This window comes from Harpia harpyja, chromosome 22 (genome assembly GCF_026419915.1).
Source record: "Harpia harpyja isolate bHarHar1 chromosome 22, bHarHar1 primary haplotype, whole genome shotgun sequence".
Lineage (NCBI taxonomy): Eukaryota > Metazoa > Chordata > Aves > Accipitriformes > Accipitridae > Harpia > Harpia harpyja.
In genome coordinates this window covers 10,529,981-10,546,312 of record NC_068961.1, presented here as the reverse complement: position 1 = coordinate 10,546,312, position 16,332 = coordinate 10,529,981, and the positions used below count along the sequence as shown (strand labels likewise).

Here is a 16,332-nt window from a genome sequence, read left to right as displayed (position 1 = left end):
GCAACATATGACAATCCCAGAGATTACTCCATTCCCCCTTCTTTCTCTCCAAATCCTATTCCTTTTTAAACTGACATCAATTTTCAAGCCTTAAGAAAATCTCAAAAATGAAAGAAATTAAAAGAGATACCATGTCATCTGAGATAAGACTGGGTTTCAGTGTGCAGACATATTGGGCAAGAGCTGGTTTGTTACCACTAAATGAAAACCCTCACAAGTAAAAGAGTGTTTCAGAATATAAGTGTGGGTGCATCCCATGACTTTGGAAGCTGTAACTATAATTCTTAGACTTTTCAAAAAGGTATTATGAATATATTTGAATTATAAAATCATTAGTATCTGGGAGCCAATCAGTCAGACTGTATTTGGATTGAGAAGAAATAACAGCCTCAGAAATCAAATACTGGAGAAAGACTTCTGAGACACAGTCCCTAAGTTTCACTAGCTCTGTACAAGCACAAGTAACTCTTGTGTGTTCCCCAGTGCTCCTCTACATTCTTGGGGGTTTCTCCATCTCTAATGTTTTAGAGTAGTAGCAAAATAGTCTTAAAGCTTTCTTAAAGACTTGAAACAAGCACTCATTTTATACTTTCTTGGGTGAAAGATGCTGAGAGAGGATGAAACAGGTTAAGAAAAGGAAGTAGGAGCAAGAGATACAGTCACTTGTTATCTCATGGAAGGGCTATGGCTAAGACTGAGGATACAACAGGCTAAGGAGAGTGCATCATTCTAGGAGGTATGTGAATAATCCCAATATATCATTCAGATAAACATTAGAGATTTCTTCTCTCAAAACTAAGGGCTATATAGAAACCTTTACAGTTCAGCATCATCTGCCATTCTTCAAACTTTTTCCACGTGTGTGTGTGTGTTTTCTTTTTGACATCCTGCCGGTTGGCCTCCTCCTGCTCCTCCTCCAAGGAACAGAAGCATCTCTTTGAAGGACTGAAGCTCTTTGAATATCAATGCTAAAGCTAGGCAAATTTTACTTTCCCTCAGATACTGCTGGATGCAGGTTTTGGCATCCTCCAAGATAATCACTTCTTTTCAATCAGTGTTGATGATCTCACAGCAATTAATCCATTTTAATCAACGCAGGGTGTAAGCAGTCCAAGTCAACTAAGGAGATGAAAAAGCCTGCTGGCTTACCAAAGCTTGGCAACAGTGATTGCTAAAGGACAACATGAGCCCCAAAGTAAGTATTTTAGGGATCAAATCATTTTATATCAGTGTTTCTGTGAACCTACCAGGAAGGAGTTCATAGTGAGCACTTCACAAACTAACCTAAATGATTCTATGATTCTAATTACCATAAACTATTTAAGAAAATAAGGAGAAATCTGAGAAAGACCACTTCAGTCAATGAACCTGCTGCTGCCTTGCTACTGCAGGCACCAGATCAGACAGACAATCTCATTCATAAACTTTCCAAGCTTCATCTCAGAAGTAGCAAGATATCACAATCCTCCCTCCCTGCTCATACAGAAAGTGTCCCTCTGCACTTCCCTAATTGGTATGAACACTTTTAACTACCAGCCTTCTCAAATTCGTTTGTCCTGTCTACCAGACCTAAGGGTAGCCCTACACCTCCTCTCAGTGAATGCTAGATCTAACTCGCTCTTCTTGAACAGGAGTGTCAAGATAGAACAGGAGGCTATAAACTGAAGTGTGAGGAAACAGCAAACGAAATGGAGCATGAAAGAGTAACAGCTACCGCTCCCTTGCTATCACCTTTCCTTTTGGCAGAAAGACTTTTTTTTTGGTTGGGGTTTTTTTTAGGTGGGGGAAGGTAGTTGACTACAGTCACCCCTACTTTGCATGAGCCTATATCCCTGCACCATTTGGGTCTTTGTAGCAGAAAGTAGGTAGTTTTCACTGCCAGTGCTGCTTTTCAGGTTTGCTCCAGCAGTGTCTGAAAGGGCTGAAAATTTTTCTGAACAGTGACTATCCGAGTATATGCAGGACAAGAAGACACAGCTGCTCTCATGTGAAAACTAGGCTGAAAAGCAGTGCGAGAGACAGAGAGCTCACAACAGGAAGGGGGAGAGGCAGGCAGGCAGGCAGAAAAATAAAAAGCTGGTCTTTTTGTTCATTCTGTGAGAAATCTGTATCCCCAGAAGAAACATGCCATACTGCATTTGGAAGAGTGCTATACATGTGAATTTTTAGCAGAGAATACAGATTTGGTGAATGTGTTGAGAGGAGATAGAGTCTGACTACTGTCTCTGGAAGCTTGTATCATTTGTGTCAAGAAAGCACAGAAAATCCTCAATCCAAGTAAACGTCTAGGCTGCCTCACACTTGCTCCTCTGTTAGCCCTCAACACAAAACAAGCTATCATGGAAGGAAAAGACCAACTTAGAATTAGTAAAGAAAATAAGGCAGAAAAAGAAACGCTACAGATAGTGGAAAAGGAATGAACAACAAAAATCTGGAAATTGTCCTTGTGTCATTTGAATCCTCTGGACAGCCCTAGTCCTACTAACTCCACAAAGATACAGGGAAATGAAAAAAAGTACAGACACAGGCATAAGCATGACAAAGATTCCTCGTGCAGAAAGACCTCTGGCTTGGAAAAACATGCAACTGAGGGCCAACATGAGAGAGCTCTTAAAAAAAATCCGAAGCAGCACAGAGAAGACAAGTCTGGAAAGACAAAGTCTGGACACAGCTGTGCAGCTGGCCAGCACTAATGAGACAATTTCAGAAAACCAGCAACTGCAATTATTAAATTGCTAAATCTTTTAATAGCAGGCTCACTGTTTAATCTCAGTACATTATCAGATATAAAAAAAAACCCTCCCAAGGTCCAAATAATTAAACATCAAATGTGTTTCAACACTTCTGCGTGAATAGCCTTAGCCTTTGAACCAAACCTGCAGGGTTTCTAAACGCTTGAACTCTTTTACAGGTGTTTGAAATCATCAAGTTCAACCATTCTTGGGAAAAGAACTTCAAAAGGTACTGGATACAAGTTAATCTGACCAAAACACTAACTTTAAAAGAAGGACCTTTACACCTAGGCTGTGGTCAAATTAATAAAAGGCCAGCCACAGGTACTACACATTTCCTTCCTGGGAGCTCCAACCCCTCACCACCAAGTAACCTCTCTGCTTTTCATCATACTTATTTCTCTTTCTTCCAGCTTTTCATTGTTACTTTTCTTTCCTTGTTTACACGTAGCTTTCATGCAAGACATTACCTATCAAGAGCCAAGAATTAAACTAGCAGTTCTCACAGAGCTCCTCGCTGTGTACTCCTGTATTTGGACACAATAACCTGTACAGTTGAATGCAGAGAGAGCTCATCAATTTAAAGTCCATGCTAACAGCAAGGCAGCAACAGACATAATGAACATGCTTAAGAAGTATAAAAGGGCTGGAAACTCCCTGTTCCCTCTCCCAGCAAAAATATCAATGGGCACTGTATAGCATGTGCAACACACATTAATTCTCTCCACATTGCTGTTTTTGACTGAAACCAAAGCAATTCTGTGATGAAATTAGGAAGTATGTGTACCATGTGTCCAAGATCTGGCTCCCTTTATCATCTCTTAAATTAATTATCCTGAATTAATTACCTGACAAGCTTGAGGATCAGCCTAACTCAATTCATGCATACAGTTTTTAAGCAGACAAGCAACAGTCCTACAGGATCCTGCTAGTGTCCTTTCGTGTTCCACCCTCGCTTCCCAAGCACTGTCGTCTGCAGTATGGCAGTCCGTATAGCCAGGATGAACACAGACTGGATAGGAGCTATTGAATGTCTTTCATCAAAGCTGACAGGTAAAGGATCAGCATTTCATCAAGATTTTCTTTTAATATTATGCTTACATGATTCTTAATACATCACACTGAATATTCCAATATTGATCTCCAGATACATCAACTGCACAACAGCTTCCTCGGAAATACATTCAACTCTCCTGTGCAAACAGATTAATGTAACAGAAGTTTCTTGGCTAAAACTTAACCACAAAAAACACTCCTTTTTTTTTTTTTTCCCCCAGACAGAATCTTGGATCTAAAATGCAACATAACCATCATGGAACATGTCAGACAAGGAAAGCTCTCCAAGGAGACTGTGAAAGATGAGAACACGCTTCCTCCTCTTCCTACAGCTCAATATTCAATATCACTTTACTATCACTTCACTGTGCTTTAACCAAAACCTGAGAAAAGGCTAAAAGCAGCACAAATCCTAAAAAGAGCACACAAGCAGGAACTACAGAAATGCGAAGTCCCAAGCACTGCGCCTTCCGCTCATTCAAACTTTAGATCCTACCTTCCTCTTTCTAATTCCATTACTCCCTCTCCTTAAAGGAAGCAACTGTAGTTGCAGTGAACACTGAACTCTTCCCTTCTCCAGTAAACAGTCCTTTTCTTCACATTAATGCAGCATCAGGAATATAATTTTATTTCCATTGTCTCACAGTTGAGGATCCTGTTTACCAAAATATCTTCCCGATAGGCACTTTGCAGTATTTTTGGACACACTTTATTTTCCAACATATCATAGCTAAGTCATTAAAATATCAGAATTTGGATGCTGCAGTGACATTTGACTTCTATTGTGGACAAATAACAGGCTTTCATACATTTGACAGTACTTAGTAAAATGACTCATGCTGCTTCATTTCAAGTAAAGCATTAGAAGTGGAAAACACTAAATGAATAGAGATGGACTTGTCAGCATTTGCTAGGAAAGAAGTTGCAGGAGGGTGGTAGAAGAACTGCTGCAAACAAAAGGCTGCCATGCTAACCTGTTAGTAGATCCATTGTAGCAGTAGTTTGGAAGGAAATCATAATTGAGTTCCCAAAAGACATGAAGAGTGATTCTTCCATAAGGGGCTGACACATTGTGATTGGCTTCTCTGAACATGGCATCAAAGCTGTCTAAGGTCATGTATCTACTCAGAAGCTTGTGAGTCATTTTGTTTATCTCTATCAAGCCATCCAGCTCCTACAAAAAACAAGAGGAAAGAAAGTGAGCAGTGCATTTAATAAAGTGGAGAATCTCAACAAAGTACCTAAATAACTTTGACCGAATAGAAGACTAGAAAGAAGTCAAAATGAAAAACTGACTCTCCCCCAGTCTCTTACTGTAATGGTAAGAGCTGGAAAGAATCAGTGCTCTTGGGATTGTTTTGTAGTAATCTCCCATGAAAACCCCCTGAGACTTTAAAGGTATTCATTATAATCGGTCCACACTGCAGATGGGTCTCAAACACAGATCTATGCCAACTCTTCTTCCACTGAGCAGAAGTTGAAACTCCAGCATTTAAGTGGGCTCAGACATAGGCCAAGAAGCATCTTCTGCATTTCCTACTTTACAAGCTATCACAAAGTAATTTCTGCTCAGTAGTGTGACTGGAGAACTAGCTTTTGTAGTCATACTGGTAGGGATAACATCACATTTACCATAACACTTTCTTGTGGTTTCTCCAGCTAAGAATGTAGTAAGATGAAATGAAAGACAAGACCAGACATTTACAAATGTTGTGAAAGTATCCACAAAATCACTAGCTGCAGACTACACAACTATACATGAGCACTGCCTTTCGTGATGTTTCTCCTCTTGACAAGAAATTCCTAGTATGGTTTCTGGCACTTTCAATACAATACAATAAAACACAACACAATAAAATAAATCCATCCCTGACAGAAGACACTGAAAACACCAAACACAAAGAGCACAACCTCTCACTCCAAAAAAACCCAAGCACTGCTTTTAAAGATTGTTGTGCAATGTCCAGTGGCTTTGTTTAGCTGTGCATCAAACTACTGGTCGTCTTCCCCATACAGTGCTGTCAGATTTAACTGCTCCATGTTTCAAAGGATTTTCAAACCTGTGAGCAACATTTACTTTAAGGAAAAAGAACCACTATGATTGTTACTACAGTATTGAGTCCAATCTGAGGGGAAAAAATAGCTCAGTCTTTTAACCACCTTCATTTAATTTATTTGGCTTGAAAAACAGCAGAAGTTACTGAGTAGTTAAGCTATTAGTATCAGTTTCTCACGGAAGAAACCAAGCAGTTTTCAGCAGAAATTATTTTGCATAAAACAAAAAAAAAAGCATAAAAAAAGAGGGAACATTGTGGAAGGATACCACCTTAGCCCTGCCACTTTCTAACTCAAGAAAGAGTGAGAACCTGTGACCTAAGAAACACATCATCAATGGTTTCTGTTCACCTAGCCACTAAGAAAATCCTGCACATAACAAAGAAAAACTACATTTCAATAATTCAAAGGTTATAACAACAAGTACTGAAAAGTCAAGAGGCTCTATGGCCTCAGTATTTGATTTATCTTCAGTAAAGAATGAAATTAAATCAAGGTAGTTAACTGCATGACAAAATCTCACTGGTAAAAAAAACTTGTTATGGAAAGACCAATGGTAAACTTGCTTGCATAACTTTTAATTTATTTTTCATTCCAGCAGAACTGAATGTGTCTGACATTTTTCTTGTTGACTGCATATTTACATGTCAAATTCATGCCGTCTGGAAATAAAATTTGTTTTTTAGCATTTTAATCAGGAAACTAACTCAAAAGACACCTCAATATTGCACAGATGCTCTTCTTCCACAGGCACAAGTCAGATCTTGTTCCTCCACAAAAAAATTTTTTGTCATGCTACAAAACCAAGCTGCCTGGGCAAATAAACTCATTTTGATTCTCCAGGCACAAGGCTGGTTTGGTCTGCAATTTATCTATAAGCATGGACAGAAGTGGGCATTTATAAAAATTTAAATCACAAGAATGCTCATTTTCCTTGTTTCCTCATGGCTCCTAGCATATGCCTTCTTTACAGGTGATGTTTACACCTTACTCCCAAAGCCCTTGGTTGCAGCAGGTTTATTTTTTTTCTGGGCAAGGAAAGAACAAGATTCTCAGAATCAACAGGACTGGGACTTGCACAGTCCTGTGTACGGCAGCATAGTCCAGAGTACTGCGTCAGGTCAGGCCAAAGCACTGTTTGAACAGAGATGCAGGTTAAGGTGCGGGGAGAAAAAAATCATAGCACATCAGAATTAATAAAGTCTACAATATACCACAATGGCAACAGAGGATTTGCCAGTATAATTTATGATGTAGCTGGAGGTGACTAGAAGAATGCCTTTTGCAAGACTAAGCCGCCTCTCTGGTAAGAGGTTTTGCCAAACTAGACTTAGTAAACCAGACAAACTTCAACCACAGCATTATGTGATTTCACACTTAGAGAAAAATTAAAACAAAATATCAGAGGGAAAAGTTTTATTATTTTTCTAATGAGACTGCTTCAATTATTCCTAATTATATATATTTAACTACAGTTAAGGATAAAACAAGTTTGCCTGTTAGTCATTCAGCCTCTTCTCCTTTCAGGAGTGACTGTGCAGCTATTTGCTGAGAGAATACTTTAGAGGACATCTAGCAAAGCCGGAGAAAACTTTTTTGCTTCTGCCATTAAAAACAAATACAGATTTATAAGGGGAGGGGGAAGGCTAGATGTCTATCATTATCAATGCAAATAAAAGAAATAAAAATTAACTTAAAATAAATTAAATTAAAACAAAAAGAGCATCTAGACCATGTGGTTGTGCATTTCTTCCCCCTCTCCAGGCTGATTTATGAACTGGGGCAGTCTCCCTAGGCCTTGGCAAAAGTATAATGAGTCGGGCAGTTAAGCGACCCTTGACTGTGGCAGGAACTGGGACGCAGCTAAAACGGGAGATATGCTGTGCGTCTCAAGGACTCCTGCTGCCCGGCAGAGGTGGGGGACGGGAGCAGAGATAGCCAGTTCTCATAGCAACCTGCAGCCAGTTCTTTCTCATAACAACCTTGAGACATTACAATCCTCCCCTGACAATCCTGGAGCATCCCATATCTCTGTTTTAAGTTATTCTCAGACAGCCTCGGAGCTTTCCTTATCTGCACGTGAAACGGTACCAGCACAGCTGGGATTCCAGCAACTTGTTGATGACAAAAGTCAATCATCTCCCAAACCTATAAACAGCGGTACTAAGCGAGGCCCTTTGAGCTCTCCTGGACTGCAGCGGGCTGCGACCAGCATCTCCCTCTGAGCGGGACACCTCTCAGAGCTCGCAAACTTTCCTGTTTGCGAAAATCAGAGGTCTGTCGCCAAAAGCCAACACGACCTGGGCTGATACTCTCCGCTCCTCGAGGCTCGACCCTTCGCCCATTGAGACAAATGCCGAAGCATTCAATGTGAATATTTTCACTGACCTCAAGGGGAATTTTTAACAGGTATATCTCTTTTACTCTATTTTACTCTCTTATACGCGTATCTCTTAGTGTCTTTATGCATGCGCGTGTACTAACCTGAATAGTTGATAGTAAGTATATTATAGGAAGTATAAGTTATTACTTTCAAATTTATACCTCAATTACTATTGTGAATTTCATTCAACTGTGAATGAATTTTAGGCTGCTATTATACTCATAATCCCTTTAGATATAAACAGTTGACCAAGTCTGGGACCCGGAGTCAATCCAGCCGCACCTAGGCTCCGACAGGAGTTTAGAAAGCAAGGGAGTCTTTTCTGAACCTCGTGACTCAACGGGAGAGCCTCCCCTACTTTTCCACATTCCTGATCTTTGCACAAATCACAAGAAATTAATTCTAACTTGATTTTTCTTTTTACCTTATTTCTTTTTACCCTATTAAGTTTTCAGTCTCTATATACATAAGTTTAGTCTGATTCTAACTTAATTTTCCTGAGTGCATTTCATCCATGTACTAAGTAATGGAGTGAACCTGGCCATCGAATTCTGTGAAGTTGCACTTTTATATAAATTTCTATTAAATCATTTTTCAATTGCTAATACAATTGGAGGTGATTCTTTAAGTGATCTGAACCCCTCTTCTCTCTCATTCCCCCCCCCATGATGGATCCCAGCTGCTGTGTTAGTGTTCTGGCAAAACTGCAACACAACACTCACCACAATGGAAGTCAAATCCTCACTTTCAAATCGACCAATTGCCAGTTCCATTGACCTGTACATGGCTGCTGAAATTCGCTGAGTGATCAGTCGGTTCAGGTCTATTGACCTACCAAGAAGCTAAAGAAAAAATGCTGTAAGTTTTGAACTAAAAGTCAAATTATGAGACAAGCTGTACAAGGACTATGAGACTCCACTGATTAAGAGACTCTCATGTGGTAAACTTGCATTCCAAACACACAGAAGCAAAGCAGATGGACAAAATTTAGAAATTCAGGAAAAAATGAGGTATTACAATTTACATCCCAATTCTCAAAAAAGAAGTAAAATCACATGTTGCATTTACATCTAAGTATTTATATCAGCATTTTATGCTTCCATGACATTGTGCCAACAACATACTGAAAACTGGTGAAAGACATTACTAGGAAGACAACGCTACCACATGCGACATTCCTGTTTGGCTTGTGTTTGCTTAACTGCACCAGACATTCGCATTTAAACAGGATCTTTTAAGTTTTTTTCTCAATTTACTCTTTCATATGACAAAAAAGCTGATCTCAAATGTCAGTTATACCACTTAGATGACAGAGCATAAAGCACGGGAAGAGTTTTATATACCTACATAAATCAACACCATTGGAAAATTGCCAAGCAACTGGAATACAACAGAGTATGAGTTAACTCACTTGGACATGTCTCTGTTTCAGCAGTGTCTCATAGCGGTTGGACTGTAGCAACTGAATGGTTGCTCCCTGATTCTTGCATTCTGAACGTAATCGTTTTTCCAGAAGTAGGCTATTAAGAAAGACAGAAAACGCTTAAAGTATATTAGACAGCAAAGCAGAGCAGAAATGCATGGATAAAAGTTCTAACTACCAGAATAGCTACCTGCCAGCCATTGCCTTGTAATACGCAAATATTTGGTCTGCCAGCTTGTAGACAAATTGGTCAAAACATAGGTTTACCTTGGGGAGAAAAAAAAATTGTGCATTTAGAGATACTTAAAATTTAAAGAGGGGAGATTATCCAAGACCTCCCACTGTTTATCAAACATAATTAAGAAAGTTAATGCATCCAAATTTTCCAGTACAAGAGAAGATGACATTCATTTTCAGCATTAATGTGAGGCAATTTGCACAGGCCTAAAGGCTTCCTCACAACATATTACCCAACCAGTTACCCATCTTCTGGTCTTTCTTCTCAGCTTGCTTATTGTCTCCAACTGTTCTGAATCTCTTATAATAGGTCTTGGCCTTTAGCATCATTTTCACATTCAGGTACAGACTATTTTTCTCCAGTAGATAAAGTTGCTTTACCTCTGCCTCAATCTCATCATAGAGGAACTGCTTCTTAAATTTAGTAAGTGCATAATGAGCACTGTCATTATAAAGGTCCAAAGAATAAAGAACATACCTGAATGAAAAAGAATAAAAAGAGTTACATGTTTATAGAAATTATGATTCTTTAGGATGGTGCAGTCAAAATGTTGAAAGCCAGTCAATATTGTAACCTACACGTGGTTCATGCAAACAGGATAATTTTTTTTGTTTTAATTTTTATATAAAGTATCACAATTTCTCCTTTAAGAAAGTCTTTTGTTTGTCCAAGGAATTGTACAGATAAGCTTGCAGTCTGAAACTTGTTTTCTAGATGTAGCTTTCCATCAAAATGGAACTATGCTTTTACCTCTATGCATTATATTTGACATCTTTGAGGAGTGAGTAAGGAGAACTCACTCAGGGAACAACATATTTGGCTAGTGCAATAATACTTAAATGAAAGTTTCGGTATTTCAATTATTCACTTCAAAAAGAAAACTCTGAGAATCTGGAAACTGACAAATATAAGAGGAAAATTTTATAAAGGTTTAGAATACCTTCTCAGTGACTGCTTGTTAAAACCAATAAAAGCAGTAACATTATAATAAGGAATGGCAATCATTAAGAATAATCATTCAGTGGAAGAGCACAAGTAGGTCTTACTCCATCATTGATGCCTCTTTGGTCTCCAGAATATGGTCTGTCAGAATCCAAGGCATGGACATCTCAATGGGAAACTGGATTCTTCTGCCCATGGTCAGCTCTAAGAAGAATTCCCTGAACCACAGCTGGGACAGATCACAGCATTGCTGCAGGGTTTCTTTCAGAATAAATAAGGAAGAATTACACTTCTTATAGAAATACATCAGGAACAATATAACTGTGATTCTGATGATGCAATGTGAAACAAAAAAAGCAGCCATGAGTCACTAGAGCTATATCTAGGCCAAATATGTAAATCAAATTCAAAATGTAAAGCCCATGACTTTTTCAAAGAGTTTTGAACTCCACATTTGCCCGCAGAGTAGTGCCTTATTACACAAAAAAGCATGGAAGTGGACCAGACTACCAGTTAAACAGAAAAACTATGTACACCAGTGAAGGGGGATTTCTAGTTTAACTTCTCAGTTGGGGGCTGAGAAAGCTGTATACTGAACTTGGGAAGCAGCAGGTGAGGGAGACAAAATTGTACCGGATCCACCAGTACCATCTCTCCCTCTGGAGGACTGAATTGCTCCACATGTTCCTGTTGATTAGATGTGCAGGAAATGACAGACGAACACATGAAGGAGGGATTAAAACAAAAAGTTTCTAAGGCTGCTGTCAAGGGCACGGAGGTGTGCTTCCCACCTCTCCAGAAAACACTTGGCACGAGCCTTCTTTTGCAGAAGGCTTGAGAACCAAAACAGGAATGAACTTTTTACATTAAGATGTTCTGAAGACCTTTTGAAGTGCTGTTCCCCAGTAGCGTAATGACTGACATTAACAGGCTCCCCCTTCTCTGAGGGTAAAGGAGTCCAGTAGCAAAACAAAAATGAAAGACACACAGCATGGTGATGACAAAGACTAGATACATTCAATGTCAGTAGGTGAATTCTTTAGGACAGCATGTTTCCGATTACAATTAACTGAATAGTAAGAGTAGTGAAATGACATCAAATTTACCACAACAGAGAATTTTTTTCCTCTGTACTTAAAACAAAACCAAAAAAATCCCCCAAAACCAAACCACAAAAACGACTTCCTTTTTAAAATTTCAGTGTGTATAGGCTTATCTGTCCCTTGTTTATATAAATACGTACATTAAAAAAAATAGAAAAGGGAGGTAACAATATGAAATTTGATACATTATAAACAAATGTCTAACAAGTCAAAATAAAAATCCCACCACAATACTGAACATCACATCTCAGAAAAAGTTTGGACAGACCAAGGTTTTTGATAAATAAACCAAAGGTAAGTTGACTTAGGCAATCGGAAACATTTTCCAGGTCGTGTTAGAGGTGTTAGGACATGCTAAGCTGGACACTGATCATCTACATATCTTACCACTGAAATTTATCAAATGAGTGTAGAAGAAAGACTCGCGATGGAATTTTTCTATGTCCAATATGGTGGGCCCCTCAAGGCTACTTCTCAAGGTTTTCTTGGAACCACTTTTGTCAGCAATGAGGGACTCTAACATAGTTCTCACCATGTAAAGCTGTATCATTAAAGGAAACAATTGTGGTGGAAAGGGGGGGAAAAAAGGAAAATACACATGGTACATTAGTTGAGCAACACTGAGAATTACTATCAGTAAGCGACTGCTCCACTTCAAATTGAAAACTGGCACTGTGTGGATAAAAGCCTTTCAGGCGAGAGGAACAGATGCAACGCTAGCCTACGCACCAGCACAAATGCCTACCCATGCCAAGGGGACCTCCACTGACACTTAGCAGCAGACCATTTGCAGTGGAACAGTTCACATCACCACAAAAAGTAAAAGTAATAAGTAATGTCTTACCACCAAAGTTTAAAAGAGGCGGATAGATGTAGGACTGCCTCAGAAACTTGTGTGTCACATGCAATAGCTTTTCCAATCCCAGAGACTTGAGCTGCTTCAACAGCTCAGCAGAGTTTAAGGACTCTGTCATAGTGCGAACCATGTAGAGCTAAAAACCAACAGACAGGGGCAGGCAGGGGAGAGAGAATCCGTTAATAAAAACACATGGGTAAATAAGGAAGGGGAAACAGAAGCAGAGAAAATGTGTTAGTTTGTTAAAAATGAAAAGCAGCACAGTAAGCATGCAGAGGAGGACATACAGAAAGGTTTCTTCGTTCAGAGTAATCACTGCAATCTGGTACTCCCTCAAGCGAAGGGAAAAGTTCCCATTCATTTCAGAGGATGCTCAGACAGCCATTAGCTTCTCAAATGATTTCACAAAGATTTCCAAGTATTACCAATTCATACACAACCATTTTAGAACTGCATGAAACTGAGAAAACCCCATCTAAAATCAATGTATTTGACCTCCCTTCCTCCTGTCAGCCGAGACAGACAAATGTGCCAGCCCAAGAACAGAAAAAGCAGACAGAACTGTATACTCTAAACAGCCTGTTGCAGCCAGTGAAACAAAGCCCTTAAACGTACCAAGCACAGGAGAAGCACACTGGTGGTGATATTTAATTTTTTTTTTCCTCCCAGAAAATTAGAAATCAAAACATTTTTTTCCAATTCCCAAACCAAAATCTTCATTAAACCCATCTTACCACAATTTAAGCAACTTTTTATTACCCAAGATTATTATCCATACATGCTCTCTTCCCCACAGATTTTAGGTATTAAAAGAATGTTTTTACAAACCACATTTGCCTTCAGTTTTTCACCCAAAGTGCTCAGTACCTCATTTTCTCAGATGAGCTATGAATACCAGACCATACACCCTCCAAACAAACCCACAAAGAAAATAAAAGAGAGAATTATATGGAGGTAACTGGAACGAGCATCTAGGCATGGGATTTCAACGACTACCACAGAAAACACACTTGAAATACCTCTTGTTTGAATGGCAGCAGCAGATTAAATAGATTTTAGGGAGCAGTTTTATCATTCATTACTGAACAGTAAGAGGGATCTTGTCAGAAGTCAAATACTCTCCCACATTTTACAGACAAACATTTATATTTTAAACATATTTTAAAAATACATAGACAACTATTGAATAATGGAATTAAAAAAAAAAATAAATCCACCAGCTATACCAGAGATGGGAGTCAGTCAAGAAACAATTCAAATAGTTCAAAATTATTATTTAAAAAACATTAGGACCCCAATGAGAATATATTTCTTCCCAGCAAGTCAAATTAAAGAGATTGAATGCTTGGAAATATTACGTGTCAGAGTAGAAAGTGACAGCAACCCAGACAGAGGATTTTGGTTAACTATATATAATTTTGTAAATATAAATCTAATCAAAGTAGATTTTTCACATTAAAAAAAACCCCAAACCTGCAATTTTTAAATAGTTCAGGCTAGAGAGAAAACATTTAATGCAATAATTGTTGGCAGATATCACAACCACCAGACAGGAAAATACCTGAGTGCTGGAGGGTCCCACTGCACGCCTTGGGACTTTGATGTCAAAACCACTTTTAGGGTCCTTCTCTCCCCTTAGAGCTGGGTCATTGAACGGCTCATGACCTGCTTCCCAGTCACAGACTGTCTTTCTGATAGCCTGCAAAACACTGAACACAATTCACAATACTTCAGACTGGTACACATCCAAGTGCACTGATGAGAACATTTTACTTTTTTTAAGCACTCTTCCACAAGCGCAGAAACTTTGCAACAGCATTCAGGAGCTCAGGGTAACTCAGAGCAACCACAAACGATTTCGCCAACAACTTCAAGAATGCCACATCCACAAAACAATCGCTCCATGCTGTTTATCAAAAAGGATAGTCCAGAGCCCTTCTCTTCTGTCAGAAGAAAGCTGACCTCTGAAACTGGTACACCAGAGACAAAAGTCAGTTGTCAAGAATTCACCTCTGGGATCCTTAGCAAGCACATCAAGCTATTTTGTTCTCCAAAACCACAAAAAACAGATTATTCAATCAAAGCAAAGCAGATTAACCAAACTAAAGAGAGACAGTTCTGGCTTGAAATGAAAAGAAGCAGCAGAATTCCTGTTTCCAGCAGAACTCCAGAATTCAGCTGGAATTTATACAAACAGCTTCATACTTCCAACTCCAAATACTGAACTGGACTTCAGATACTTGTCAGAAACACAGGCAGCCATATCCTATGGTGTGCTGAACGATCAAGCAAATGCCTCCTCCCAAATCTGAGCAGGTATGAAAGTAATACTTCCCTATTTCATGGAAGTCCCTGGGACAAAAAGACACTCCCTGCAAACTTGATAATTTGAAGTAGTTTTGGGTTTTTTAGCTTATGATGGTACTTTTGTGGCAGGCAGACCATTTAGCAATAGCCTAATTAACCAAACACTTTCACCTCTGAGAGCTTTGCAATGAAATGTGGGAGTAAACAAATGGAAAACGAGTCAAGATTAAAAGCAAACAATTAGGGACAAAAAAATAACATCAGGCAATGCCACCAATCAGTGCAGGCAGATGGAGCACTTGGAAGAGAACTGTAAGTCTAATAAGCCAAAAGCAGCAGAAGCTGAGAAAGAAGGCAGGATGCTAAGAGGGCAGAGATTAAGACTATGGGGTGGGATGTAGATATGAGACATAAGCAGAGGAAACACTGGAATCATAAGGAAGGTGGACAGTAACATCTTTCTTCAAAATAAAAATACCAGTCTTGCCTGCAATATTACAGTACTTACCTTTCCCTAAAATAAAAATAAACTACAGGGGACAAAACACTTCCTGCAGTACTAAGTGGCTCAAGGCAGCCTGGACTCTTACTGTAGCCATGTTGGCAGCCATTCATTTTTGACTTCAGACTTCTTCAACTTCCAATACATATTCAACCAAGCTAACTTTGAATACCAGACAGGCTAGTAGGGGAGTACAGACTATAAGAGGCAAAATTTAACAGCTGTGCAATTCTGCAACAAATTTAGTAAGATTTGGGGGAAAGAATATAGGAGAAGATGAAAACAAGAATATTACCTCTGAATGACATTTTTCTTCTTTTTAATGGCTTGTCTTAATGGCTCTCTAAGTGTGACCTGGGCAAAGTCCTGAAGAGCTGCATAAATGGTATGGCGAATGGCATGATTGAAAACACTTTCCATCCTTCCCATCAGCACCTGAAGACCTTTGATCATGGCAATCACCTGCAAAAAAAAAAAAAAAATGTATTTTTCTTATTTTGTTTGTATAATTGTTCAAAAAGCCCTTTTTTAAATACAGAAAATGAGAAAAGGGGAAGTTACAAAAGATAAAGGATAGTTTTCCTGTGCTCCTCCTACATATTGAATAGAGGAAAACATGCTCTTTCAGAGTCAACACAGGGCATGCTGTCTTTTTGCACTGGGTATAGAAAATGCTTATAGAGAATGTTCTCCTTTGTATAGAATTAATCTTTGGAAAATCCCTGTAAAAAAAGA

General features: G+C 38.9%; 1 protein-coding gene across 4 annotated transcripts in view; it reads right to left on the bottom strand.

The window, feature by feature from the left end:
- The window catches only part of CYFIP1 (cytoplasmic FMR1 interacting protein 1), an 81,739-nt gene that overhangs the window by 32,154 nt on the left and 33,253 nt on the right, over positions 1–16,332 (bottom strand). For 2 of the 4 annotated variants that reach the window (XM_052774098.1, XM_052774097.1), the window contains exons 14-22: positions 15,893–16,059; positions 14,350–14,497; positions 12,320–12,473; positions 10,934–11,090; positions 10,268–10,364; positions 9,840–9,916; positions 9,638–9,746; positions 8,949–9,068; positions 4,763–4,962 (exon numbers count right to left, since the gene is read on the bottom strand). In XM_052774098.1, coding sequence (XP_052630058.1) covers positions 4,763–4,962; positions 8,949–9,068; positions 9,638–9,746; positions 9,840–9,916; positions 10,268–10,364; positions 10,934–11,090; positions 12,320–12,473; positions 14,350–14,497; positions 15,893–16,059 — 1,229 coding nt within the window. Of the gene's footprint in view, positions 1–4,762; positions 4,963–8,948; positions 9,069–9,637; positions 9,747–9,839; positions 9,917–10,267; positions 10,365–10,933; positions 11,091–12,319; positions 12,474–12,776; positions 12,925–14,349; positions 14,498–15,892; positions 16,060–16,332 lie in introns of those variants that run through there. The other 2 variants (XM_052774099.1, XM_052774100.1) reach the window with 2 other exon arrangements.